Raw genomic sequence first — 27,285 nt, 5'->3', positions numbered from 1 at the left:
CCGAGTCCCCCATCTCCCAGGGTAAAGGGGCTTACAGGAGGCATTGAGGCGTCACACTTTCTTGCCTCCAACTTGCTCCACCAGTCAGCAGATGACTTTGTGGCCCCAGCCCACGGGTCCTGGTGTAAGTCTAGGTCCCTGTACAACAGTTAAAGGGTGAAATCCAGGGCAAATTCTAGGATCTAGTAAACAGAGTGCCTTGAGCTAAGCTTGTCTTTCTAACAGCTGTCAGGTTTATAGTGCAAGTGTGACACATCAGCTGGCACATTTTATGTCCAGTTTCCAACATGGATGATAAAGTTCTTAGTGGATCATCAAATTATTCAGAATGGGTGTATTTTAATATGTTTGTTTGTTTTAGCCTTAATTTTCATTTATGGCATTTTATTACCGGAGAATTGACAAATATAAACCAAGCTCTATTGTTTGAATTGTTTTTACTGACTGATTAAACAACAAAATGATCGTTTCATATGAAAATTTAACATCAATAAAGAAGTGACACCTAAGATTTCAATTAATTAGATTTAGTCTGGGTTCATACTGCCATATTTCATGGTCTGTATACAGCCTCCAATGCCTGCAATGACCGCGGGTTTCCTGACCCAAATTTACAGCCTTTTAGGCATACACGAGCCTGTACGTTTTTTAAAGAGACCCATGGTCAGTCCGGGCATGGCTCCATATACAGTTCATATACAGACTGTGAACTATGGCCATCTGTCCCCAGCCTTGATGATCATTCTAAAATGTAAACAATATTAATTGAGAAAAACTCAAGTAAGACATGCATTACTATATCTAAAAGATCCTAAGCAAAACCGAAGAAATGGTCCGGCACACCTGTTGACATAAGTGCAATATGTAGGTGCACATTCACACTGGTCAATTAATAGACAAAAGTAAGGATAAAAACAGTGAGCAAATGTCCAACAGTAAGTAAATAAATAAACAGTAATAGTACTTGTAAATAACAGGGTTCTTAGTCGACACAATTTTGATCAAAAAAGCGTAAAAGCCATCCCACCATGACAAGGTGTACCTAATCAAAATGATCCCTGATGCTAGTATTTCATCTTACTATGTGCTAGCAGGCCTCAAAATAGGCGAGGGCAGAGCTGGATCTAGAAGTAACGATTTCACACCTGCCCCTGGATAGCTATATAGACAGGATGCACAGCCCAAGAAGGAAAGGGGTGGGGGGGGGGGGGGGGCACGCTCCTATGTCTACAAAGTACAAGGAATTAAAGCAAAATATTTACTATTTATTAATTTACTTACTGCAGGGTATTTGCTCATTGCCTTCATTCTAAGTTTTGTCTGTTAATGGCCACAGTGTGAATGTGCACTTATTTCAACTGGCCTGCTGGCCCATTTCTTTGGTTTTGCTTCCTGATTAGGTACACCTTGTCAAGGTTTGATGGCTTGTAGGCTTTTTTTTTTATCGAACTAAGTACCCTATGTTTTATACATGTATTGCTACTATTTATTTATTTACTGCACGGTATTTGCGAATTGCTTTTATCCTAGGTTTTCTATAGAAGATCCCAAAAAGTAGTCCACTATGACTCTAGTTAGACCCTACTTTATTCTATCTTCTGAAGTATCTACCACTTGCAGTACTTTTCATAGTTCAGCATCTTTCCCAGTTTCGTTCCTGCAAGATATTTTTCAAACATTGCATCCATCACTTTGCTCTGATCTTCGGTAAAATAATTGTTCCAGTCACCAATCTCTCCTATTGAGATAAAAAAGTGCAAAATATTATCTTCAATGTGATAAACAAAACTATCACTGAAATTACAACACAATGGATTACAGCAAGAGTAAAAATATAACAAGTCATAACAAAATGGTAGTTTGTATTCTGACAACTCTTAGCTTTGCATTCCTCAAATTCTACCAGGTTATTGTTAAACCCGAGAGTACCACTGAACTAGAAATACTAGACTCAGAGGCGGACATACCATTGGTGAAACCTGTGCAACCGCTCAGGGGCAGCTGGTTTACTAGTCCCCCAGTGTAATTCTGCTGATGGAACAGAGGTTTTATCAAAACTATAGAAAGGAGCCCACTAAGTGACAATGCTGGAATCAGGGTTTCTGCCTCAACATTGTGCTGCTCTCAAATTAAGTGGCAAAAACTTGGTGGCAGATTTCATTTAATATTTGAAGTGGTGTTGCTTTTTTAAAAGGGGTTGTCTGGCCTTGGGGTACAAGTCTGCACTTTTTTTGACTGCAGACTTGTGAATCCTCACAGTGCCGACACTGGGAGAGAACAGTCATGTGAGTGCAAGTATGCAATTTGCATACTTTCGGCTACATTACAACTAGACATGTCCGGTTTCGCTCAATACTCTTGTATTGAGTGAGGCCATGCGCATTTATTCTAGTATTTGGTAATTGTCCAAAAATTGGGTCTATAAGTTTAGAGATAACTGTACAATAATAATGGAAAAATGGGTGGAAATATTAACATGTGGATAGAGTCACCACTAGAGATGAGCGTTGTTCTACTCGAACTGTTCGCCAATCTCAAATTCGAGCTGTTTTGGGCGGTGTTCGAGCCGTTCGGCGAACACGAACAATTTGAGAAAAATTCGGCTGTTCGAGGTTATGTTCGATAACTGTTCGTGCACCAAAATCATAACTGGATTTTTTCTCAGTAATGATGAAAATTAATGTTAATATGCAGTTTGAGTGTACAGCGGGGTGGGGGGAGGGGCAGGGGATGGATCTCTGCAGGAACAATGAAGATCTCCATTTTTTTTTTTTCTTTCCCGCATTTATAGTGGGGAGGTGCAATCTGTCAGCCTATCAGCAGCGCACACACGGAGCGAAGTGCTTTTTTTCACACAAGCAAGGGCATGTGTCATTGGCAGTGTATGTCACATGTCCTTGCCCTATAAGACCAAGCCATTTTCCCCGTCGCCACCATTTTCTCACTGCTGCTGCTGCGTGTTAGACGGCACCGCTGTTGCTGTGTGCGCTATACCTTGTTAATTTCAAGCCAATTTTCGCACAAATCTACAGATAGCTTGGGAGTAGGGAATAGTTGTGATTGCAGTCCTTTTAAGGACTAGGTTACAGCATTTCCTACGACTTTTATCAGGCAGGTCTGTGCTCTTAAATAGATAGATTGTGGGAGTAAAGACTAATTGTAATTGGAGTCCTTTTCAGGACTAGGTTACATCAGTTCCTATCAGTTTTTGCCAGGCAGGTCTGTGCCAGTGCTGTGCAAGTTTTTTTCACAGCATTTGGCTGAATCTAGCAAAGCTAATCCTTTTTGGCCTATTGCAGAGTGTGTTAGTCAGTGGAGTAGCCTATCTGTGTTGCAAGATATACCACCTGTGTATAGAATACCAATTTTTTTACTGCACCTAGTGAAGTAAAATCTTTTGGGCATAGCATCATTCTATTAGTCCATCTATACTGACCTCCATCAGGTTGCAAATTGAATATAATTTTTTTCTGCATCTAGCTCTGAAAAAATATTGGGCTTCTAGCTGTGTGTGGGACTTGTTGTATTAGTCCATCTATACTGACCTCCATCAGGTTGCAAACTGCATATATTTTTTTCTGCATCTACCTCTGAAAAAATATTGGGCTTCTAGCTGTGTGTGGGACTTGTTCTATTAATCCATCTATACAGACCTCCATCAGGTTGCAAACTGAATATATTTTTTTCTGCATCTACCTCTGAAAAAATATTGGTCTTCTAGCTGTGTGTGGGACTTGTTGTATTAGTCCATCTATACTGACCTCCATCAGGTTGCAAACTGAATATATTTTTTTCTGCATCTACCTCTGAAAAAATATTGGGCTTCTAGCTGTGTGTGGACTTGTTCTATTAATCCATCTATACAGACCTCCATCAGGTTGCAAACTGAATATATTTTTTTCTGCATCTACCTCTGAAAAAATATTGGGCTTCTAGCTGTGTGTGGGACTTGTTGTATTAGTCCATCTATACTGACCTCCATCAGGTTGCAAACTGAATATATTTTTTTCTGCATCTACCTCTGAAAAAATATTGGGCTTCTAGCTGTGTGTGGGACTTGTTCTATTAATCCATCTATACAGACCTCCATCAGGTTGCAAACTGAATATATTTTTTTCTGCATCTACCTCTGAAAAAATATTTGGCCTTCTAGCAGTGTGTGGGACTTTCTCTATTAGTCCATCTATACTGACTGTAACGGGTCTGGGAGGCGGAACCTCTGAGCTACTATACAAGGGGGCGGTCCTTGTAAGGGAGCGGGTGGCGACCAGGCAGGCAGTCACAGCAGGTGACCGGGACAGTCTCTGGAAGAACAGGCAGGAGGTCACGGCAAGTGACCGGGGCAGTCTCTGGATGAAGGGGCAGATGGTCACGGCAAGTGACCGGGGCAGTCTCTGGATGAACGGGCAGATGGTCACAGCAGAGCGGGAGGAGGACGCAGGGCACGGAGCAGAGAGGTGAGGGGAACAGCGTCCCTGCCTAGCAGAGGGCAGGGACGCCGGCGCTACACTGACCTCCATCAGGTTGCAAATTAAAAATAATTTTTATCTGCATCTAGCTCTGAAAAAATATTTGGCCTTCTAGCAGTGTGTGGGACTTTCTCTATTAGTCCATCTATACTGACCTCCATCAGGTTGCAAATTAAAAATAATTTTTATCTGCATCTAGCTCTGAAAAAATATTTGGCCTTCTAGCAGTGTGTGGGACTTTCTCTATTAGTCCATCTATACTGACCTCCATCAGGTTGCAAATTGAAGTTGACGCGCCCCTGGGCCTGTGTCGCGCTGCGTTGCGCACGCGGGAGCTTACGCGGAGCCGGATCTCTTGAGGGTTGTAGTCTCGTGGCGGTGACCCGGTCGGTGCCCAGGGAGTCAAACTGAGCGGCGATGTAACAGCGGTAGATGTAGGACGACTACGCCACCCGTTGAATGCAGCTGTGGAGCTGCCGCTGCAGGACAGTCCGCTGAGGCCGGTGGATGGATGGTGCAGCGTAGATGGTATAACCCCCAACGGGAGGGGTATGGCCTCAGGGCAGCAGATGTGGATGATGGGGGTAGCAGGAACCACTCAGAGACGGTGCGGTGTAATTCAGGGTCTTTACTGGTAACAACGATAGACCCTCCCGGAGTACTTGCTAGTGAACGGGGCCTGGTCAGTCCTTGAGCAGATGGGATCTCCCCTGGCCAGGCGGAGTTGTAGGCCTCCCAAACTGACTGTACTCTTCTGGCTACCTTGCTAAAAGCGGATATAAGTAGCCCACGTCCCTGAGTGTACCGTGTGGTGCTCACCCGTATGGCCGGTGACTCGGGGCCTTCTAATGGCTTCCGCTCCACGATAGCGGTGCTGGTCCCACGCGTGTGACCGTGCCTTCGGGTTTCTGGGCCTGAGGACCTGAAATCCCCTGCCGGTCGGCTTCTGCTGCTGGGTAAGAGTTAGTCCCCACAGCCTCGGACGCCGGGTCCGGTAAGAAAGCTTCTCAGTCAGGGCGAGCTCTGCAGCTGCCAGCCCCTGACTCGTAGTAGTATTGCTTCTGCTGTTTCTTGTCTCTACTCTCCTTGACTGACTAACCCTGCCTCAGCCCAGGGTTTATACAGGGGAAGTTCTTCCCCTCCCAAGACTGGGCAGGAGGTGTGGCATGCACAGGATCCCTGACCAAAGGACCTCCCACCTGCTCTCAGACATAACATTACATTACTGTGGAAAACCAGACCCCTGGGGTGCCACATTCCCCCCTAGTGAAATTTAGTACTCCGGGACTAAACATATTTTAGAAAAAACATAACAAGATATAACAACAATAATAGTACAATAAGAAGAAACACATAAAGGTGGTCACGGCATGTCCGTAACCGGGTGTAGTCTTTGAAGAAAGCAAGGTGTCCATTTCACCAAAACAGGGAGACGTAACCAGGTAGGGGTCTGTCCTACCCCGAGTCCTTAACAGTCTCTAGTCCATCCTGGGTTACGCTCCAACTATGTACAAGGATTCCCGGTAAATCCACCAAGGATTCCTAAAAATAACTGGAAACACAAAATTATACACAAGCAACAATACACAGATAAACATAAATAAAACAATTTATACACTTCAAATCCTCCAGCGTGCGGGTAACTGGCCTCTAGTGGCCCTAGTGGACCTACGGAGCTGACTGTCTGGCCCTGAACTACAGGGTGTAGGAGCTGTCAAGGGTAAACTGGGCAGCTGTCCACCGGCTCTTTGTCTCACTAGGGGTACGGCAGGCTCACTATAAGCAGAGGGTTGATCCTCCTGTTCTGCTTGTGTGGAGTCTTCTGCCTCCTGGACCGGCTGTTTTTCCAGCTCTACCTGTTGCTCCGTAGGTGCTTGGGATGCTGGTTGGAGGAAGGTGAGTACGGGTACCACAACTGCACCATTGACTTGAGTCCAAGACCGAGGGAAGTCCCCGAGCACAGTACTAACCATATCTTCCCTTTCCTCTACGGGTCGATGGTCTTCTTGTTCCTCTTCAGGGTTCCTCAGTTGTTCGGGACACTTCTTCAGGTGGTCCCGGGATACAATGGCTGTGGTTTCCCCTCCGTCTTTACTGATGGTACAAACCTTCGGGTTCTCGTGGCTTGAGGGCAGTACGGTGTACGGGTCCTTCTCCCACTGGTCATCCAACTTGTGGAGCCGTCTCTTCCTCTTCAAGACCTGCTCTCCGGGTACCAGGGGAACAGCGGGAGCATACTGGTTGTAAGTTTTCTCTTGTCTTTCCCTAGCCTGACAGAGACTTCGCTCCACGCTCTCCTGTACTCTCCGGTACTGCTGCTGCCTCTCTGTGTCCCAGTCTGTTTCTGGTGAAGTGTCCTCGGGTGTCAGGACTCCCATTTCCAGGTCAACAGGTAACTTACCAGGTCTTGCCCTCATTAGGTAAGCCGGGGTACAGTTGGTGGAACCTACCGGGATGTGGTTGTATAGGTCCACCAGATCGGGCAACTTCTCAGGCCACAGACTGCGTTCTTCCAGGGGCAACGTTTTTAGAAGATCCATTACCACCTGGTTCATTTTCTCACAAAGTCCATTAGTTTGCGGATGGTAGGGTGTCGTCCTTATCTTCCGGCAGCCATACAGATTGCAGAATTCCTGGAAGACCTCCGCTTCAAAGGCAGGTCCCTGGTCCGTCAGCACTTGGTCCGGGTACCCGTGTGGACGGCAAAAGTGCTGCTGGAGGGCTCTAGCTGCTGTTTGAGCCGTTAAGTCCTTGACGGGGACGACAACCAGAAACCGGGAGTAATGATCCACGATGGTTAACGCGTAGACGTAGCCACTTCTGCTTGGGGTCAGTTTTACATGATCCAAGGCTACCAGTTCCAACGGTTGCCGGGTGACGATGGACTGCAGGGGAGTCTTCTGGCTGGCACGGTCCTTCCTTCTCAGGTTGCACGGGCCACAGTCTCTGCACCACTTCTCGATGGTTCCCCTCATGCCTACCCAGTGGAACCGCTCGCACAGCAGGAACTCCAGCTTCTTCCACCCGAAGTGTCCAGCTCCGTCGTGGTATGCCTCCATCACCATGGCTGCGTCTCTTCGTGGCACCACTACTTGCCAGAGTAATTCATGCGTCCGGGAGTTAACCATTCTGCGGCACAACTTCCCTTTGTAAAGGAACAGTCGACTCTTCTCTGCCCATAGTTGTTTGGCTTCCTCCGGAGCGTCTGGTTCAAGGCGAGCCTCCGGCCGAGTCAGCATCTCCTTCACCAGTCGGACGGCAGGGTCGCTGTCTTGCGTTTCCGCCCAGTTGTAGTGGGGTAAGGAGTTCAACGTAGCAGCCTGCTTGCTCCTTACCCGGTGGGAATACTGGATAGTCCCATGACGGTGGAATGCAGGGAGTTCAACTTCTTCCAGTCCCTCCGGATCTTCTCCTCCGTCCGGCAGGTTGGGCATCCTGGACAGGGCGTCCGCGTTGGTATTGGAGCGTCCTGCCCGGTATTTGATTGTGAACTCGTAGTTGGACAGACGGGCCATCCACCTCTGCTCCAGGGCACCGAGTCTTGCCGTGTCCAGGTGTGTCAACGGGTTGTTATCCGTGTACACGGTGAACCGGGAAGAAGCGAGGTAATGCTTAAAGCGCTCGGTGACTGCCCATACTACGGCCAGGAACTCTAACTTAAATGAGCTGTAATTCTCGGGGTTCCTTTCGGTGGGTCGCAGTTTTCGGCTGGCGTAGGCAATTACTCGTTCCTTCCCCTGCTGGATCTGGGACAGTACGGCTCCTAGCCCGATGTTACTGGCGTCGGTGTAGAGGATAAAGGGCTGGCTATAATCCGGGTACGCCAGGATTTCGTCCCCCGTGAGGGCCATCTTCAGCTGGCAGAAGGACTCTTCTTCCAGCTCCTCCCATTTGAAGGGCGGATTCTGGTTCTTGGCCTTCCGGGACTGGCCTATCAGGAGGTCCTGCATAGGTGCTGCCTTTTTGGTGAAACCGGGAATAAACCTTCGGTAGTAGCCTACCAACCCGAGGAACTGCCGCACTTCTTTTACGCTGGAGGGGCTTGGCCATTCCTTAATTGCGGTGATCTTATCAGGGTCGGGAGCCACTCCGTCAGCGCTCACCACGTGTCCCAGGTACTGCACCTTTGGTTTCAGGAGGTGACACTTGGAGGGTTTCACCTTTAGGCCGTAACTTGCCAGAGCTTCGAACACTTCCGCCAGGTGTTTCAGGTGGTCCTCATACGTCTTGGAATATACGATGACATCGTCCAGGTACAACAGGACCGTCTCGAAGTTTCTGTGGCCCAGACAACACTCCATTAGTCGTTGGAAGGTTCCCGGTGCATTGCAGAGTCCGAACGGCATGCAGGTGAACTCGCTAAGTCCCATCGGGGTGGTGAATGCGGTCTTCTCCCGGTCCGCCTCTGCTACAGGAACCTGCCAGTACCCGCTAGTGAGATCCAAGGTAGAGAAGAAGTTAGCAGATCTTAAAGCAGCCAATGACTCCTCTATCCTTGGTAAGGGGTACGCATCCTTGTGTGTGATACGATTGATTTTCCGGTAATCTACACACATCCTCATGGTGTTGTCTTTCTTTCGGACTAAGACTAGTGGAGCTGCCCAGGGGCTACAGCTATCCCTGATCACCCCAGCCTCCTTCATGTCTCTAAGCATCCCCTTGGCGTGTTGGTAGTGGGCAGGGGGTACGGGTCGATACCTCTCTTTTATAGGAGGATGGTCTCCCGTGGGGATGTGGTGTTCTACCCCCTTGACTCGCCCGAAGTCTAACGGGTGTTTACTGAACACTCTCTCGTACTCCTGAACCACCCGATAGACTCCTTGTTTCTGGTGTGCGGGAGTGGAGTCAGTACCCAGATGTAGTTGCTGACACCAGTCCTCCATGTTTTTCTTAGAGCCGTTACCTTCCTCCGGGTGAGATGGAGGCAAGGGTTCCACAGATTGTATAGAATTTTGGTTAATGGTATATAATTTGGCTAGCGTGGCATACCGGGGCAGGTACACTTCCCTCTCCCCGATATTTATTATGCGAACGGGCACCCTCCCATGGCGTACATCAACCACCCCCCGTGCTGTCAAAATGGTGGGCCTACTGTCCGAGTAAACTGGTTCTACCATTGCCTGGTAATCTCTACCTCTCAGACCAATAGCTGCCCGGCACCAAATCATCATTTCACTTTTTGGGGGCATGGCAATAGGAAAAGGGTCACACATTCTTACGCTACCAATCTCACCGCCGGAGAGTTCCACCTGTTGCCGTCGCATCAGTGCCCGGATCTCTTTCTGGAGCACCCGCTGCTCGCCGGAGCTGGCGTTCTTGGCAACCTGCTGTAAAAGGAAAATCACCTCTGCAAGACAATTTTCAATTACATTAGTTCCTAGAGTTATTTTTGGGTGACTCTCATGTTTGTCAATATCTACAATGATCAGTCCCTGTGCTGCCAGTTCGACTCTACCGATTTTAATGGTCACCTCTTTAAATCCGATCTGTGGCACGGGCTGGCCATTGCTGGCGATGATACTCAAGTCGTCGTCAGGGTAGCGGGTAATATCCGAGTCATTCCAGTACTGCTTAAAGAGCACGTACGGGATGGTGGTGACCTGTGACCCGGTGTCCAGTAGGGCACTCATGGGAATGCCATCCAGTACCACAGGCAAGACTGGACGTCCTCCCACATATCTGTCGCGCCAGTTCGATGGGCCTGGTGATCTTTTTCCTGGGGGTTGGCCCTCTACCCCAGGTTGTGCCCGTTTAAAGAACAGTACCTTGCCATATGTCCAGGTTGATTGCAGCGGCGGCAGATGGGTCGTCCGTCCTCGCTGTATCGGTCACTGGGTCTTCCTCTGGCCGGTGGGGTCCTCCTTGGTCGACGCCACGGGATGTCCTCCGGTCCGGATGCCAGCTGGATCTTCCCTGGGGTGGAAGCCTGTAAAGACTGCACAGTTCGGGTTAGCGCAGCAACGCTCTTAGCTAGCTCTTGGACCTGATGGTGTAGGTCTGGAGCCGGGTCATTGTCCAAAGCCTGCGCATCAGCTCCCACAGGCCCTGCCGACAAGGGCGCCGCCTCCTGGTGGTAAGTGATAGCAGGGCGCTTGTGGGTCACAACGCCACCCGGTGCCGGTTCTCGGAGCACCCGGATGGCTCTGTCCTTGAACTGTGCAAAGCCCAGATGGGGATCCTGTAAGGCCATTGCCCGCAACTGGGTTCGGTGGGTATTACAATACAGTCCCTCTATAAACTGTTCGGTCAACAGCCTGTCCTCGTTTCCCACTCCATCAGGGTCGGTCTGCTTAATGGCCCTCAGGGCCTCTTGTAGGTTTAGTGCATAGTCCCTTATACTCTCATGCGCTCGCTGCTTGCACCCGTAGAATCTAAGCTTAATCTCGGCTGAGGTGCGGGTATCAAAGGTGTCCTTCAGCCGGGTTAGTATCCCTGCGACAGTCTTCCTCCCAGGTGGCCAGGATTTTACTTCCCTTTTGGCTGCCCCGGTTAGTTGGGCCACCAGGATGCTCACTTTTTGCTCTTCTGTGAGGGGGTACACCTGGAAGAGGCTATCCAGCTTTTCTCTAAAGTCATGCAGGGTATGTGACTCCCCTGAGTACTGGGGTAGCCAAGCTGCTCCCGGGATATAGGGCATGGTGAAGGGCATAACTGCAGCAGCGGTAGCGCTGGCGGGGGTTGAGGCAGTGAAGCTCTCCTCCTTATCCGACATCTTCCTCCCCCCTAGTGGACCGTGGCCTACCTTGCGATGATCCTGTTCCGTAGGCCGCGGCTCCGCAGTGGATCGTCAGGGTTGAGGACCTTCCGTCGCGCTCCTGTGACGTCGGCGTCTGCTGGGCTCCTTCCAGGACCTTACGCAACGTCCGGACGTGAGGCGGGGCTTCAGTTCTCGCGCGCTTTCGGAGTCCACGCCCCTCTTCTTCCCGCGCGGCGTCCTCAAGATGGCGTCCAATGGCGGGAAAACTCCACGGATGGCGGGAAGAAGGCAGAAGATGGCGCCGGATGGCGGGAAACTTCACCGATGGCGGGAAGAAGGCTGAAGATGGCGCCGGATGGCGGGAATCTTCACCACAGGTAAGTTTGAAAAGTCTCTTTTTCAGGCACGCAGTACCCGGTGGTTGCGGGCACGAAATCCTGCCGACTACGCCAAAGTTGACGCGCCCCTGGGCCTGTGTCGCGCTGCGTTGCGCACGCGGGAGCTTACCCGGAGCCGGATCTCTTGAGGGTTGTAGTCTCGTGGCGGTGACCCGGTCCGTGCCCAGGGAGTCAAACTGAGCGGCGATGTAACAGCGGTAGATGTAGGACGACTACGCCACCCGTTGAATGCAGCTGTGGAGCTGCCGCTGCAGGACAGTCCGCTGAGGCCGGTGGATGGATGGTGCAGCGTAGATGGTATAACCCCCAACGGGAGGGGTATGGCCTCAGGGCAGCAGATGTGGATGATGGGGGTAGCAGGAACCACTCAGAGACGGTGCGGTGTAATTCAGGGTCTTTACTGGTAACAACGATAGACCCTCCCGGAGTACTTGCTAGTGAACGGGGCCTGGTCAGTCCTTGAGCAGATGGGATCTCCCCTGGCCAGGCGGAGTTGTAGGCCTCCCAAACTGACTGTACTCTTCTGGCTACCTTGCTAGAAGCGGATATAAGTAGCCCACGTCCCTGAGTGTACCGTGTGGTGCTCACCCGTATGGCCGGTGACTCGGGGCCTTCTAATGGCTTCCGCTCCACGATAGCGGTGCTGGTCCCACGCGTGTGACCGTGCCTTCGGGTTTCTGGGCCTGAGGACCTGAAATCCCCTGCCGGTCGGCTTCTGCTGCTGGGTAAGAGTTAGTCCCCACAGCCTCGGACGCCGGGTCCGGTAAGAAAGCTTCTCAGTCAGGGCGAGCTCTGCAGCTGCCAGCCCCTGACTCGTAGTAGTATTGCTTCTGCTGTTTCTTGTCTCTACTCTCCTTGACTGACTAACCCTGCCTCAGCCCAGGGTTTATACAGGGGAAGTTCTTCCCCTCCCAAGACTGGGCAGGAGGTGTGGCATGCACAGGATCCCTGACCAAAGGACCTCCCACCTGCTCTCAGACATAACATTACATTACTGTGGAAAACCAGACCCCTGGGGTGCCACAAATATAATTTTTTTCTGCATCTAACCCAGCCAATAGTTTTGGCCTAATACCACAGTTTGGCCACTCAGCTCTGCTCGGTTCCCATCCATTGTTTTTTTGTGCAAACAACTCCAGAGTTGTTAATTAGTTAACCACCAAAATGAGTGGAAAAAGGCCTGCTGCTGGTGGAAAGGGGAATAGGCGTGTTGGGAAGGGGAAAAAAGGTTGTGTCCGTGGGGTAGGTGTTAAAGCAACAGTAACATCTGCAGAAGAAAGACCATCTTCCAGCCAAACTAAAATGTCTACTTCTTTTAGCGGACAATGTGATAAGATCCCTTTCTTACGGCCACGCCAATCGCTACAAATTCCAGATGAGGCACAAAAACAGCAGGTGCTTCAACGGATATCAAGTGCTCCTTTAAGTGGGCTCTCCTCCACATCAACTTCAACATCACAAATACTCCAGTCCTCAAAGGTGTCACCCCAATCGCACTTGCTTCCTCACAGCTCCCAAATCTCCAGCTGCCCGTCTGAGTATGAGGTAGAACAGATGGTTGAGTCTGCAGAGCTGTTTACTCATACTATAGCCTGGGAATCAGAGGTCGACTCCAGCGCTTCTGTGAATCCAGACGAGGAAATGATCTGCACTGATGCCCAGAATCTTTATGAGTCGGATCCAGGACCAGACGCAGAAGGTTCTGACCATAATGTAGACCCTCATTCCCAAACTGTAACTCCTGTTGGTGGAGACAATGAGGAAGACGATGATAAGACTCAAATACCTGATTGGAGCGACAACTTTAGTTTTTTGTCAGGGCAGGAACAGGTTGGCTCTGAGGACGACGGGTGTGATAACGCACAGGGTGATGATGATGAGGTTGGAGATCCCACTTACTGTCAACCCACAGTCAGCCAAGAGATGAGGTCAGCAGAGGAGGTGGAGGAAGATGCTAGTGACAACGAGGTCAGGTTGCGCCTTCCTGGACAGAGACGTAGTACTGGAAGCACGTCAAGAACTGCATCCTCAAACACAACTCTGCCTCTCACCACAAGTCGTGGTGGCTCTTCAGGTCGCATGGGTGCTAAGCCTTGCATAGCCTGGGCATTTTTTCAGATCGATAAAGATGACCCAACTCGTGTTATCTGTAACATTTGTCAGCAAAAGCTAAGTAGAGGCCAAAAAATACATAGTTTGAGTACTTCATGCATGAACCGGCACATGGACATGAAGCATAAGTTGCAGTGGGAAGCTCAGTGTGCTACAATGCGGCCTAGCCGGCCGGGCCAACCACCGTCTGCCATATCTTGTGCATCCGCGGCCTCTTCATCCTCTGTGACTGGGGGGACAGCAGTCACACCTGTTTTGGGGCGCAGACCTGCCACCTCTTTACCCGCAACAGCCAGCGTGATTGGCAGGTCATCATTTTCTTTGGAGGTGGTAACACCAGCTGGTGTTGAGCGCTGTCCGACATCGATATCACCACCTTTGGATCAAGGCAACCTAACATGTCCGCCTGCATCTTCCTCACAGACCGGCAGTTTGCCGGGGACACCCTTATCAACCCCGTCTAAGCACAATAGCCAGCCCTCGGTCCCTCAGATGTGGACAAGTAAAAGACCATTTCCTCCTAGCCATGAGAAAGCTAAGAGGTTGAATTTCACCATCTGCAAGTTCTTGGCTACAGAAATGCTGCCTTTCCGCCTGGTGGACACAGAGGATTTTCCAGACCTTATGTCCGTCGCAGTGCCCCAGTACCAGATGCCCAGTCGGCACTACTTCTCAAAGAAAGGTGTGCCTGCGCTCCACCAGCATGTCGCACACAACATCACCGCTTCTTTGAGAAACTCTGTGTGTGACAGGGTGCATTTCACCACAGACACTTGGACGAGTAGGCATGGACAGGGGCGTTACATGTCGCTGACTGGGCACTGGGTAACTATGGTGACAGCAGGACAAGGGGCTGCTGTCCAAGTCTTGCCGTCCCCACGAGTTGTGCGTCAATCCTCTTTATGTCAAAGTTCCTCCACTGCTTCTGCCTCCTCAACCTCCTCTCGGTCTTCCACCTGCACCCAAAGCCTGTCTGGTCATGCCACAAGCTTTCTAACTGCACAGAAGGGATCCTGCACACCTCCTTACTATGCTGGCAGTAGGGCTCAACGTCATCAGGCGGTTTTTACATTGAAATGTCTGGGAAATGTGAGTCACACAGCTGAGGAGTTGTGGTCAGCTCTGGAGAACCAATTTCATGAATGGTTGTCTCCACTGGACCTGAAACCAGGGAAGGCCGTGTGCGACAATGCTGCAAACCTGGGTGCGGCCCTTCGCCGGGGCAATGTCACACACGTGCCTTGTATGGCTCACGTGTTGAACCTGGTTGTCCAGCAATTTTTAGCCCACTATCCCAGACTAGATGGCCTTCTGCAGAGGGCACGGTCGCTTTGTGCTCACTTTCGCCGTTCGCATCCCGCAGCTCAGCGACTTACATCTCTACAGAAGTCATTGGGCCTGCCACTTCACCGGCTAAAATGCGATGTGCCTACCCGGTGGAATTCAACTCTGCACATGTTGCAGCGACTGTGGCAGCACCGACAAGCCCTGGTGCAATACGTTCTGACGTATAGCCTGGGCCAACGAGATCCAGAGGTGGGGCAAATCACGCTGGAGGAGTGGTCTCAGATCAGGGACCTATGCACCCTAATGCACAGTTTTGAAATGGCGACGAAGATGTTTAGTGCTGACGATGCCATTATCAGCATGACTATTCCGGTGATTTACATGCTGGAGCACATGTTAAACAGAATTCGGAGTCAGGTGGTGGCACAAGAGGAGGTGGAGGAAGTAGAGGAGGAGGAGTTGTATGCGGAAGGGCTAACATCTGCAAGGTCCAGACGGTCGGCAGCACCAAGGCGGCAGGCATGTGAGGGTGGGGGAGATGGTTTTACCAGGGCGCATGGTAGCAGCCAAACTAGTGAGGAAGGTGCAGGAGCCCAGGAAGAAGTGGAGGACGAACTGATGGAAGACTCATCAGATGAGGGAGACCTTGATCACATTTCTGTTGTGCGAGGTTGGGGGGAGAGGACAGAGGAAGGAAGCATGATTGTTACCTCGCCACCAACACAACAGGGACTTGGTGCTCCTGGATGCGCAACACACATGAGTGCCTTCTTGCTGCACTACCTGCAACATGACCCTCGAATTGTGAGAATTAGAAATAATCCTGACTACTGGGTTGCCACACTGTTAGATCCCCGGTACAAAAGTAAATTTGCAGAAATTATTCCTGCCATAGAAAGGGATGCACGCATGCAGGAGTATCAGCAGAGACTGTTGCAGAATCTTACATGTGCTTTTCCACAAAATACCAGTGGTGCACGTAGTGAATCTCACAGTTCCAACTTGCCAACCTTGGGACCGTCAAGTGTTCAGCACTCAAACCGTAACAGAACCACAGTATCTGCTGGTAACATCAATTTTGCGGAATCATTTCACCACTTTTTTAGCCCATCCTTTGCAAGGCCACAGGAGACAAGAAGTCTGACACATAGTCAACGCCTAGAGACGATGGTACAGGAGTATCTCCAAGTAAACATTGAAGCCACGACTGTGTCACTGGACCCTTGCTCTTTTTGGGCTTCCAATCTGGATAAATGGCCGGAGCTAGCCACTTACGCCTTGGAGATCTTGTCATGCCCCGCAGCCAGCGTTCTGTCTGAACGTGTGTTCAGCGCTGCTGGTGGTGTGCTGACAGATAAGCGTACGCGGCTCTCCACTGATAATGTAGACAGACTCACGTTCATAAAGATGAACAAATCATGGATCCGAAACGACTTTTCTACCCCTGTGTCATCCTGGGGAGAGTAAAAGCTTGATGATTGGTTAAAATCACCCTACCAACCGTTTTAAGCTTTCAAATTACTAATCATGTTTATCTGTATCTTGGCTGGAAAATAATTTGGGCTTTGTAGCAGTGTGCAGCACTGATTCTATTAGGCCATCTATAATAAGCTCCACCAGATTTAAAATTACTAATCATGTTTATCTGTATCTTGACTGGAAAATAATTTGGGCTTTGTAGCAGTGTGCAGCACTGATCCTATTAGGCCATCTATACTAAAGCTTCACCAGATTTAAAATTAATAATAATTTTTAGCTGCATCTAGCCCGGAAAATAATTTTGGGGCTCCGAGATGCGCAAGACACATAAGTGCCTTCTTGCTGCACTACCTGCAGCATGACCCTCATATTGTCAGAATTCGAAGTAATCATGACTACTGGGTTGCCACACTCTTAGATCCCCCAAACTTTTCGATCAACCTTTTCATTTTAATAAAGACCAAAAAAATGGTCATTTTTGAAATTATAAGCATTAGCAGGTTGTTAGAAACTGAAATCAAACAGTTTTCAACTCAAAACTTTATTCTAGGTGATGTTACATTTTCACATAGGACCCCTTGTTCGAAAGGAGCTTCTGAACTCTCTCATCCATTGAATTTGTCAGGTTTTGGATGGTTTCTGCTTCAATTGTTTTGCATGAGGACAGAATACCCTCCCAGAGCTGTTGCTTAGATGTGAACTGCCTCCCGCCATCATAGACACTCCTTTTAATGATGCTCCAAAGGTTCTGAATGGGGTAGAGGTCAGGGGAGCATGGGGGTCACACCATAAGTTTGTCCCCTTTTCTGCCCATATCAGCCAGAGATGCAGATGTTTTATGTGCAGCATGAGATGGTGCATTATCATGCAGAAAAATGATCTTGCTGTGAAATACACGGTTCTTCTTCTTGAACCATGGCAGGAAGTGCTGTTTGAGAAAATCCACATACATTATGGAGTTCATCTTTAGCGCCTTCAGGGATCCTAAAGGGGCCGACAATCTCCCCATGATTCCAGCCCAAAACATTACTCCACCTCCTCCTTGTTGGCGCTGTAGCCGTGTTTGCGTGGGGTGTCCATCAACCAGCCATCCTCCACTCCATCCATCTGGACCATCGAGCGCTGCACGGCACTCATCCGTGAACAAAACAGTTTTGAAATCAGTCTTCATGTAATGTTTGGCCCACTGGAGCCGTTTATGCTTGTGTGAAGTGGATAGAGGAGGTCGACAGGATGGCGTATGCACAGCTGCAAACCTCTGAAGGACCCTGCATCTTGTTGTTCGGGGGACGTTGGAGGCACAAGCAGCTTCAAAAACTTGTCTGCTGCTATGACAAGGCTTTTTTGCCGCTGCTCTTTCAACCTGACGTAATTGCCTGTAGGAAAGAGTCCTCAATTTGCCCTTATCAGCACGCACACGTGTGTACTGTGAATCAGCTACATACTTCTTGATTGCCAAGACACTTCATCCTGATCATCGCACAATGTTGATTGTAGTCATGCCTTGACCTAAACACTCCACAATTTGTTGCTTCTCAGCAGCCGACACATCCTTTTTCTTTCCCATTTTGGCAGAAAATGTAGGCTGCTTAATAATGTGAGACAGCCTTCTTAAGTAGTCTTGCCTTTCATTGGACACACCTGCCAAACTAATTAGCACAGGTGTCTGCAATTGCTTACAGTGATATAAAGAGCCCTGACACACATCACCATCAATGAGTTTAACTGACAAACAAACAAATTCTTCCCTTATCACTCCTAAACACTTTTTGCATAATAATTTGGAACACAGTGTACATGTGCTTTTCCACAAAACACCAGTGGTTCACGTAGTGAATCTTACAGTTCTAACTTGCCAACCGTGGTCTGTATGGAGTTGTTCAATAAAGGGCCCAAAATTAAGATAACATAGATGGGAGAGGTCTCTATGAATAGGAATTCCTAAGTATTTGATACCCTGTGAGGGCCAGGCAAAGGGAAAGTTGGACTGGATGGAATCCTATATGGATTTGGGGAGGGAGGCACAGAGGGCCTCAGACTTCGCTGCATTGATTTTAAAATTTGACCATGTAACAAAGTGATCTATTTCAGCCATAACAGCATGGATGGATATATGTGATTGAGTGATATATACTAGGACATCATCAGCAAATAGAGAGCACTTGTACTCGGTGCCTCCCACCTCAATCCACCTAATATTGGGGTTATGGCGAATTGATGAGAGCAGGTGCTCCGTCACTAGGATGTATAAGAGAGGGGACAGAGAACATCCCTGCCTTGTCCCATTGGTGATTGTGAAAGGTGATGAAAATGTTCTGACGCGCCCCCTGGGCCTTGGGACACCCGGAGCCGGACCCTTTTTGGTGGATGCTGGTGGTTGTAGTCTCCGTGGCGGCAACCCGGTTCCGTGGCTCAGGGCGGTCAAACCAGTGGCGGAACTATTTATGTGGTTTTGATGTTTAAATGTCCGACTACGCCACCCGTGGATTGCGGTCAGAGTGAACCGCCGCTCCAGGGCAGACCGCTGAGGCTGGTGTTGTGGGTGCAGCAGAGCGTAGCATAACTCCCCACGGGAGGAGTATAGCCTCAGGGCAGTGTATGCGGAGGATGGGGGTGATGGTGCAGGGCAGCAGCAGTAATGACACGGAGTCAGTGATGCAGTCCAGGGCCTTTACTCACAGTTCTTATTATCCAGACCACGTCGTTTTTTTCCTCCTTCACAATGTACAAATACCCATCTTATTAACCTTTTGGTGTCCCCCCCCCCCCCCCAAAAAAAGTGTGCCTCTGATTTTTCAGACACAAATATATCTGTTGAAAATAGTCTGGTGTAGGCCAGAGAAATAGCAGTGTGGTTTTGCAGTTCTATGGGCCATTTGTATCTAAAAAAAACAGTTTGAGTGTGTCGCTCACTGTTCAGCCGCAAATATATATATATTTTAAAAAGCCTGGTATACACCAGTAAATTATTACTGTGGTTTTGATGTTCCACGGTAAAACATCTCTATTATCCTGTTTTTGGCATTTTTTGCTGTATAAAAATAATAATAGTGTCTCCTTGATTTTTCAGACACAAATATATCTGTTGAAAATAGTCTGGTGTAGGCCAGAGAGACAGAAGTGTGCTTTTGCTGTTCCACGGTAAAAAATCTCTTTTATCCTGCTTTTTACATTTTTTGCTGTAAAAAAAAAAAAAAAATAGTGTCTCCCTGATTTTTCAGACACAAATATATCTGTTGAAAATAGTCTGGTGTAAGCCCGAGAAATACAAGTGTGGTTTTGCAGTTCCACGGTACAAACCTCTGTATTATCCACTTTTGGGCCATTTGTATCTAAAAAAAAAGCAGTTTGAGTGTGTCGCTCACTGTTCAGCCGCAAATATCTCTATTTAAAAAAGTGTGGTATACCCCAGTAAACAATAACTGTGGTTTTCCTCTTCCACGGTTCTAATCTACTCTTTATTACCCTTTTTCCATTGAAAAGTGTAAGCTATTTTACTTCATTTACAATGGGCAAGGCGCGTGGCAAGGGACGTGGAAGTGGACGTTCTGGTGATGGTTCGTGCAGAGGACGGGGCCGTGGCCAAGGTGAAAATGTGCCACAACCAACAGCCACATCTTCTCGCTCCCACTTCTTGACCGAATTACTAGGGAAGCACAGAACAACACCAGTATTGAGAACTGATCAGTGTGAACAGGTTATTAATTGGATAGCAGACAATACTTCCAGTTACCTGGGTACCACCACCTCCGGTCTGTCTTCCACACGGTCAACTCTTAGTAGCCGTGAGTCTCGACCGCATACTCCTCCTCACCCTGATGCTCCTTCCTCCCACCATGCCGAGTGTCGTCAGACAGCAAGTGATCCCACACTTGGACACTCTGAAGAGCTGTTCACTGGTCCATTTCCATATTTGGGCCCCTCGCCTGATACGCTTGAAGTGGTGGAAGAGGAGATCCCATGTTGCGATGCCCAAATATTTGAACAGCCACGGCCACAGGAAGTCGACGTTGGCAATCTGTCACAAGAGGTGGACGATGACGAGACCCAATTGCCAGGAAGTGAGGAGGAGGATCGTGGTGCGCAAGTGGAAGAGGAGGAGGTGGTGGATGATCTAGTAACTGACCCAACGTGGAAGGAGGACATGCGGAGTGAGGCCAGCAGCACACAGGGGGAGGGAGGCAGAGTACCCCAACAGGCAGGAAGAAGCAGTGTGGTGGCCGCAGACAGAAGGTAGGCAACCGTTCCCCGTAACACCAACACGAGGGACGTTGCCAGTACAAGCGGTAGGTCTTCCAGAGTCTGGAATTTTTTTAAAGACTCTGCTGATAACCCCAAAAAGGCCATATGTTCCACCTGCCATGCCAGCATCAGCAGGGGTGACAAAACTACCAGCCTTACCAACACCAGCATGATCAGGCACATGGCAGCAAAGCACCCGACTTTGTGGGGCGAAACCCAGGGTCCACGACCAGTGTCAGCGGGTGTCACCACTGCTTCTTCCACTGTTGTGCGTGCAATAGAACCCCCTGTTGTGTGTGCAAGGCAGTCCCCTGTCCATACTGCATGTAAAGATGCCCCCTCCTCTCAGTCTTCACTTGTTATGGCAGTTTTTCAAGAAACAGCATCAACGTCCACATCCACGTCCCACCGCAGCGTTCAATTGTCCATATCCCAGACCTTTGAATGAAAGCGGAAATTCGCAGCTAACGCCCCACAGGCCACAGTCCTAAATTCGCACATTTCACGACTGCTTGCAAGGCTGGTGGAGACAGAATCCTTCCGCAATCTTATGGCGGTGGCCGTCCCTCGGTACTCGGTCCCCAGCCGACACTATTTTGCCCGGTGTGCCATCCCCGCACTACACAAGCACGTGTCCCAAAGCATCTGCCGTGCCCTCAACAACGCAGTTACTGGGAGAGTCCAGACAACGGACACGTGGACAAGTGCTTGTGGCCAGGGACGGTACATCTCTCTGACGGCACACTGGGTAAACATAGTGGAAGCCGGGACCCAGTCGGACCTTGGGACGGAACACATCCTCCCCAAACCGAGGATTGTGGGCCCTATGTCAGTCAGAGTTGCCCCCACAGTGTACAGCTCCTGCGCATCCTCCTCCTCCTCCTCCTCCTCATGTTCAGCCTCCATCTCAGATATCACCACATCAGTTACAAGCTGGAAGCATTGCAGTACTGCCTCCGCCAAGCGGCAACAGGCTGTGCTGAAACTCATAAGCTTAGGTGATAAACCTCACACTGCTTGTGAGTTGTGGACAGCTGTGAAAGAGCAGGCAGATCTGTGGCTGAGACCGCTGAACCTACATCCCGGCATGGTCGTGTGTGACAATGGCCGTAACCTGGTGGCGGCTCTGAGGCGAGGTGAGATCACACACGTACCATGCCTGGCTCATGTGCTTAACCTCGTGGTTCAGCGGTTTCTTAAATCGTACCCCGAGTTGCCAGATCTGCTCGTGAAAGTACGCTGCCTGTCAGCTCATTTTCGCAAGTCGGCTACAGCAGGGTTCCCCAACTCCAGTCCTCAAGGCCCACCAACAGGTCATGTTTTCAGGATTTCCTTAGTATTGCACAGGTGATAATTCCATCACCTGCACAGGCAATAATTCCATCACCTGTGCAATACTAAGGAGATCCTGAAAACAGGACCTGTTGGTGGGCCTTGAGGACTGGAGTTGGGGAACACTGGGCTACAGCTTCTGCCGCCCTTGCTGTGTTGCAGCAGCGTTTGCAGCTTCCGGCACACCGACTGGTGTGTGATGTCCCCACACGTTGGAACTCTACCCTCCACATGTTGCAAAGGATTTGTGAGCAGAAGAGAGCAGTTGTGGAGTACCAGCTGCAACAAGGCCGTCGATATTCAGGTCAGACTCCACACATAAGACCTCAGGAGTGGACCTGGATGTCTGACATATGTACCATCCTGACAAACTTTGATGAGGCAACCAAGATGGTGAGTGGCGATGACGCCATCATTAGTGTCAGCATCCCACTTGTCTGTCTTTTGCAATGCTCTCTGCAGAGAATTAAAGAGGAGGCATTGCAGCCAGAGTATGATGAGATGGATCAAGAAGCCGTAGCGGGCGATTACACACAGCCCAGCCTCATCTCATCCCAACGTGCATTGGGGGACAATGAGGGAGAGGAGGAGGAGGAGGAGGAGGAGGAAGAACAGGAGCTGCTATCATGCGTTGTAGACGGTAGTACCTGTACAAGTGTCATACCGTCGGTTCAGCGTGGGTGGCCTGAGGACAGGGGGGAGGAGGAAGAGGAGGAGGAGGAGGAGAGCATGGTCAGTCGTCATCTTGGTGAGGACACGGAAATCTTGCCCGTTACCAGTCTGGCACGCATGGCAGACTTTATGTTACGCTGCCTTAACCGTGACCCTCGCGTTGTGAAAATGTTGGGTGACAGTCATTACTGGTTGGTGACACTTGTAGACCCCCGCTACAAGGAGAACTTTCACTCTCTTATTCCTGAGGTGGAGAGGTCTACAAAAATGGGGCAATACCAGAAGGCCCTTGCTGCAGAACTCTTAAAAAAATTCCCATCTGAACACGCTAGCGGCAGAGGTCACAGTTCGTTGCCCAACAAAGGCGTACAGGCGAGAGAGATGCAACTCCAATCCAGCAGAGGCAGGGGAACACTGTCAATGTTCTAGGACAGTTTTCTGACACCTGCCTAACTTACAGGCCCTGAGGCGCGGGGTACTCTCACAAGGAGTGGAAAGTTTCAAAAGATGGTGAGGGAGTACCTTGCCGATCGTACCAGCGTCCTCCGTGATTCCTCTGTGCCTTTTAATTATTGGGTATCCAAGCTGGACACTTGGAATGAACTCGCTCTGTACGCCTTGGAGGTCCTGGCCTGCCCTGCCGCTTGCGTGTTATCGGAGCGTGTTTTTAGTGCCGCTGGGGGAATTATAACTGATAAGCGCACTCGCCTGTCAACTGACAAGCTGACCCTTATCAAAATGAAAAAGGGCTGGATTGGGCCAGACTTCTCATCACCACCAAATGACAGCAGAGTAACATAAAGTCAAATTCACTGTGTTATTTCGGGAGGTGTATTCACATGCACCGCCTCACACCCACACATGGGTATACGCTTCCTCGTTTCGGCTGTTTAATCTTCTTCTCCTTATCCTCAGCCTCCACCACCACTATACCACCAGGGTGCCAGCATTGCAAGTTCCTCCATCCTAATTTTTGGCAGCTTTTGCTGGGAAAGCATAAGCAAATACTATGGCAGACCCACTCCCCAATAATGGGACTTATGTTTGTAATATGCTGTACTGCATGGCTCTTGTAAGGGTCATTGCAAGTTGCTCCGTCCTAATTTTTGGCAGCTTTTGCTTGCAAGGCATAAGCAAATACTATGGGACACCCACTCCCCAATAATGGGACTTATGTTTGTAATATGCTGTACTGCATGTGACGCGCTCCCTGGGCCGTGTGTACACGTGTGTGGGATACCCGGTGCCGGGTCTCTGGGGTCTGTAGTCTCCGTGGCGGTGACCCGGGTGGCTCAGGCTGGTCAAACCAGTGGCAATCTTTCTTAGGTTTTGAGGTTAATTGTCCGACTGCGCCACCCGTGGATTGCGGTCAGGGTGTACCACCGCTGCGAGGCAGACCGCTGAGGCTGGTGTTGTGTGCGCAGCATAAAATGGGATAACTCCCCTCGGGAGGAGTATAGCCTCAGGGCAGTGAGTGATGATGATGGGGGTGATGGTGCACGAGCACAGCAGGAATGACTCAGAGTCTTTGCAGTTCAGTTCAGGGTCTTTACTGATGATTATAAGGTAGACCCTCCCGGGAGTACTGGCTAGCATAAGAGGCCTGGTCAGTCTGTGAGCAAGCAGGAGTTCCCCTGGCCAGGTGGAGTTGTAGGCCACCCCGTCTGTCTGCACTCTTCCTGCCTACCTTGCTGTAAGCGGGTAGAAGTAGCCCACGTCCCTGAGTGTACCGTGTAGTGCTCACCCGTATGGCTGGTGACTTGGGACCTTCTGTTAGCCTCCGATCCACGACGGTGGTGCTGGTCCCTTGCTTGTGACTGAGCCTCCGGGCTTCTATGGCCAGAAGACCTGAAATCCCCTGCCGGCTGGTTTCTGCTGCTGTGTCCGGTTCCTATTGTCTTCTGCCAGGACGAGCTCTGCTCAGCTTCCAGCCCCTCGTCTTTAGCTCCTAGCTCCTACAGAGCTCCTTGATGATACTTTCCCTTGCTCTCACTCTGACTCTGACTGTTCTCTGTTCTCTGACTCACTCAACCCCACCCCAGATCCAGTTTATAAGGGCAGAATTCTCCCCTCCCAGGACTGGGGCAGGAGGATGTTGCATGTTTAAGGGATCCTGACCAGGAAACCTCCCACTTGCTCTCCGACGTAATCTCTATTACTGTGGTGACCAGACCCCTGGGGTGCCACACATGGCTCTTGTAAGTACCTCATAATTTTTGGAAAGCCTTCCATTCACTGCTTAGGCCAACAGTGCACAGGAGACCTAGTTGCTATAAATGGAAAAAAAGGTTTAGTTAACGCCCTCTGACCTCCATGTCATTTCCAAGGGGCATTGGAGTGCCTCGAAATTTTTGGTAGGCATTGCACTCACTGTATGCCCTATAACTGTGTAGCCGAACCGCTCCTTTTGTTACAGAAACATATCCTACAAGACATATGTGGTTGACTGGCCTGATATTGATGTGAATGGTCCCTGTTCCTCCTGCTCTTTCTCCTTTGCCACTACCTCATCCATCATTTATCACCTGAAGCTTTGTTTTAACGGGAGTCATAGAACTTGGATAGTAGCAGGAAAACATCCAGCAATCCTCGGCGGAGGTAGGATATGCGCCAAAACGCTGACCTCCTCAGGCCTAGCCGCTACCACATACATGCGCTTGCATTACAACAAAACAAAGCAGATGCTAACTTCTATCATCCTCATCATGCTCCTCACCTTGGCACTCTCAACTCCCCTGATGGAGAAGCCAGGGCCCACCGGAGGAGTCTGATAGTCCGGTGGGCTCGGCCAATGCTGCCCTAAAGCAGGCCAGGCTAAGAAAAGTGTGGGAAAGGTAACCGGTACAAATAGGGGTGGCTGGGGTCCGAGTATGGACACCCGGCCACCCCCTGGAGGCTGGGGATCAAGCGGGGACACCCGGCCACCAGGCGGCTGGGGACTGAGTATGGATACCAGGCCGCCGACACAGCCATGGCGTGGTGGCCAGATTCCGCCTCCACATGCCTAAAAGGCCCAATTTAAAGTGCAAGCAAGCAAGCAGTATGGTATTGCAGCCTGGGGGTGGGTGGGTGGCAGGCTGCATACTTGCGCTTGCATTGCAAGGAATGGGAAAGGTACAATTGAACACTGCCCTGGGACAAGGACTTGAATGGGGATAGTTGCAAGTCTGCAACGACAGGTGCAAGGTGGGAGGCATCTTCGCATGTACCATGAACAGGGGTTTGGCATGCACACACTACAGCGGAATAGGCTCTCCTTCCCACTAAATGCACTGGGGAGGGCACAGGTAATGTTTTGGTATACGCGCTTAATCTTATGTATAAGGCACACCAGGACAAATAGGGGCGGCTGGGGACTGAGTATGGATATGACGCGCCCCTGGGCCTGTGTCGCGCTGCGTTGCGCACGCGGGAGCTTACCCGGAGCCGGATCTCTTGAGGGTTGTAGTCTCGTGGCGGTGACCCGGTCCGTGCCCAGGGAGTCAAACTGAGCGGCGATGTAACAGCGGTAGATGCAGGACGACTACGCCACCCGTTGAATGCAGCTATGGAGCTGCCGCTGCAGGACAGTCCGCTGAGGCCGGTGGATGGATGGTGCAGCGTAGATGGTATAACCCCCAACGGGAGGGGTATGGCCTCAGGGCAGCAGATGTGGATGATGGGGGTAGCAGGAACCACTCAGAGACGGTGCGGTGTAATTCAGGGTCTTTACTGGTAACAACGATAGACCCTCCCGGAGTACTTGCTAGTGAACGGGGCCTGGTCAGTCCTTGAGCAGATGGGATCTCCCCTGGCCAGGCGGAGTTGTAGGCCTCCCAAACTGACTGTACTCTTCTGGCTACCTTGCTAGAAGCGGATATAAGTAGCCCACGTCCCTGAGTGTACCGTGTGGTGCTCACCCGTATGGCTGGTGACTCGGGGCCTTCTAATGGCTTCCGCTCCACGATGGCGGTGCTGGTCCCACGCGTGTGACCGTGCCTTCGGGTTTCTGGGCCTGAGGACCTGAAATCCCCTGCCGGTCGGCTTCTGCTGCTGGGTAAGAGTTAGTCCCCACAGCCTCGGACGCCGGGTCCGGTAAGAAAGCTTCTCAGTCAGGGCGAGCTCTGCAGCTGCCAGCCCCTGACTCGTAGTAATATTACTCCCACTGAGCTTCTGCTGTTTCTTCCTATGCTGCTTCTCTGTCTCTACTCTCCTTGACTGACTAACCCTGCCTCAGCCCAGGGTTTATACAGGGGAAGTTCTTCCCCTCCCAAGACTGGGCAGGAGGTGTGGCATGCACAGGATCCCTGACCAAAGGACCTCCCACCTGCTCTCAGACATAACATTACATTACTGTGGAAAACCAGACCCCTGGGGTGCCACATTCCCCCCTAGTGAAATTTAGTACTCCTGGACTAAACATATTTTAGAAAAACATAACAAGATATAACAACAATAACAGTACAATAAGAAGAAACATATAAAGGTGGTCACGGCATGTCCGTAACCGGGTGCAGTCTTTGAAGAAAAGCAAGGTGTCCATTTCACCAAAACAGGGAGACGTAACCAGGTAGGGGTCTGTCCTACCCCGAGTCCTTAACAGTCTCTAGTCCATCCT

The 27,285-nt window shown here is 50.2% G+C and overlaps 1 protein-coding gene across 1 annotated transcript in view; it reads right to left on the bottom strand.

Moving 5' to 3' along the window:
- Nucleotides 1-471: 471 nt before the first annotated feature.
- The window catches only part of LOC141257754 (sulfotransferase 6B1-like), a 297,433-nt gene continuing 270,619 nt past the window's right edge, over nt 472-27,285 (bottom strand). The window contains exon 8 of the mRNA XM_073672684.1: nt 472-1,738. Within this exon, the coding sequence (XP_073528785.1) occupies nt 1,608-1,738 (131 nt within the window). The 3' untranslated portion in view covers nt 472-1,607. The remainder of the gene's footprint in view (nt 1,739-27,285) is intronic.

This window comes from Phyllobates terribilis, unplaced genomic scaffold, assembly GCF_046119375.1.
Source record: "Phyllobates terribilis strain yellow unplaced genomic scaffold, ASM4611937v1 Scaffold_3__8_contigs__length_932513732, whole genome shotgun sequence".
NCBI classification, from domain to species: domain Eukaryota; kingdom Metazoa; phylum Chordata; class Amphibia; order Anura; family Dendrobatidae; genus Phyllobates; species Phyllobates terribilis.
Note: the sequence above shows the minus strand (reverse complement) of the source record. Positions and strands in the feature narration are given on the sequence as shown.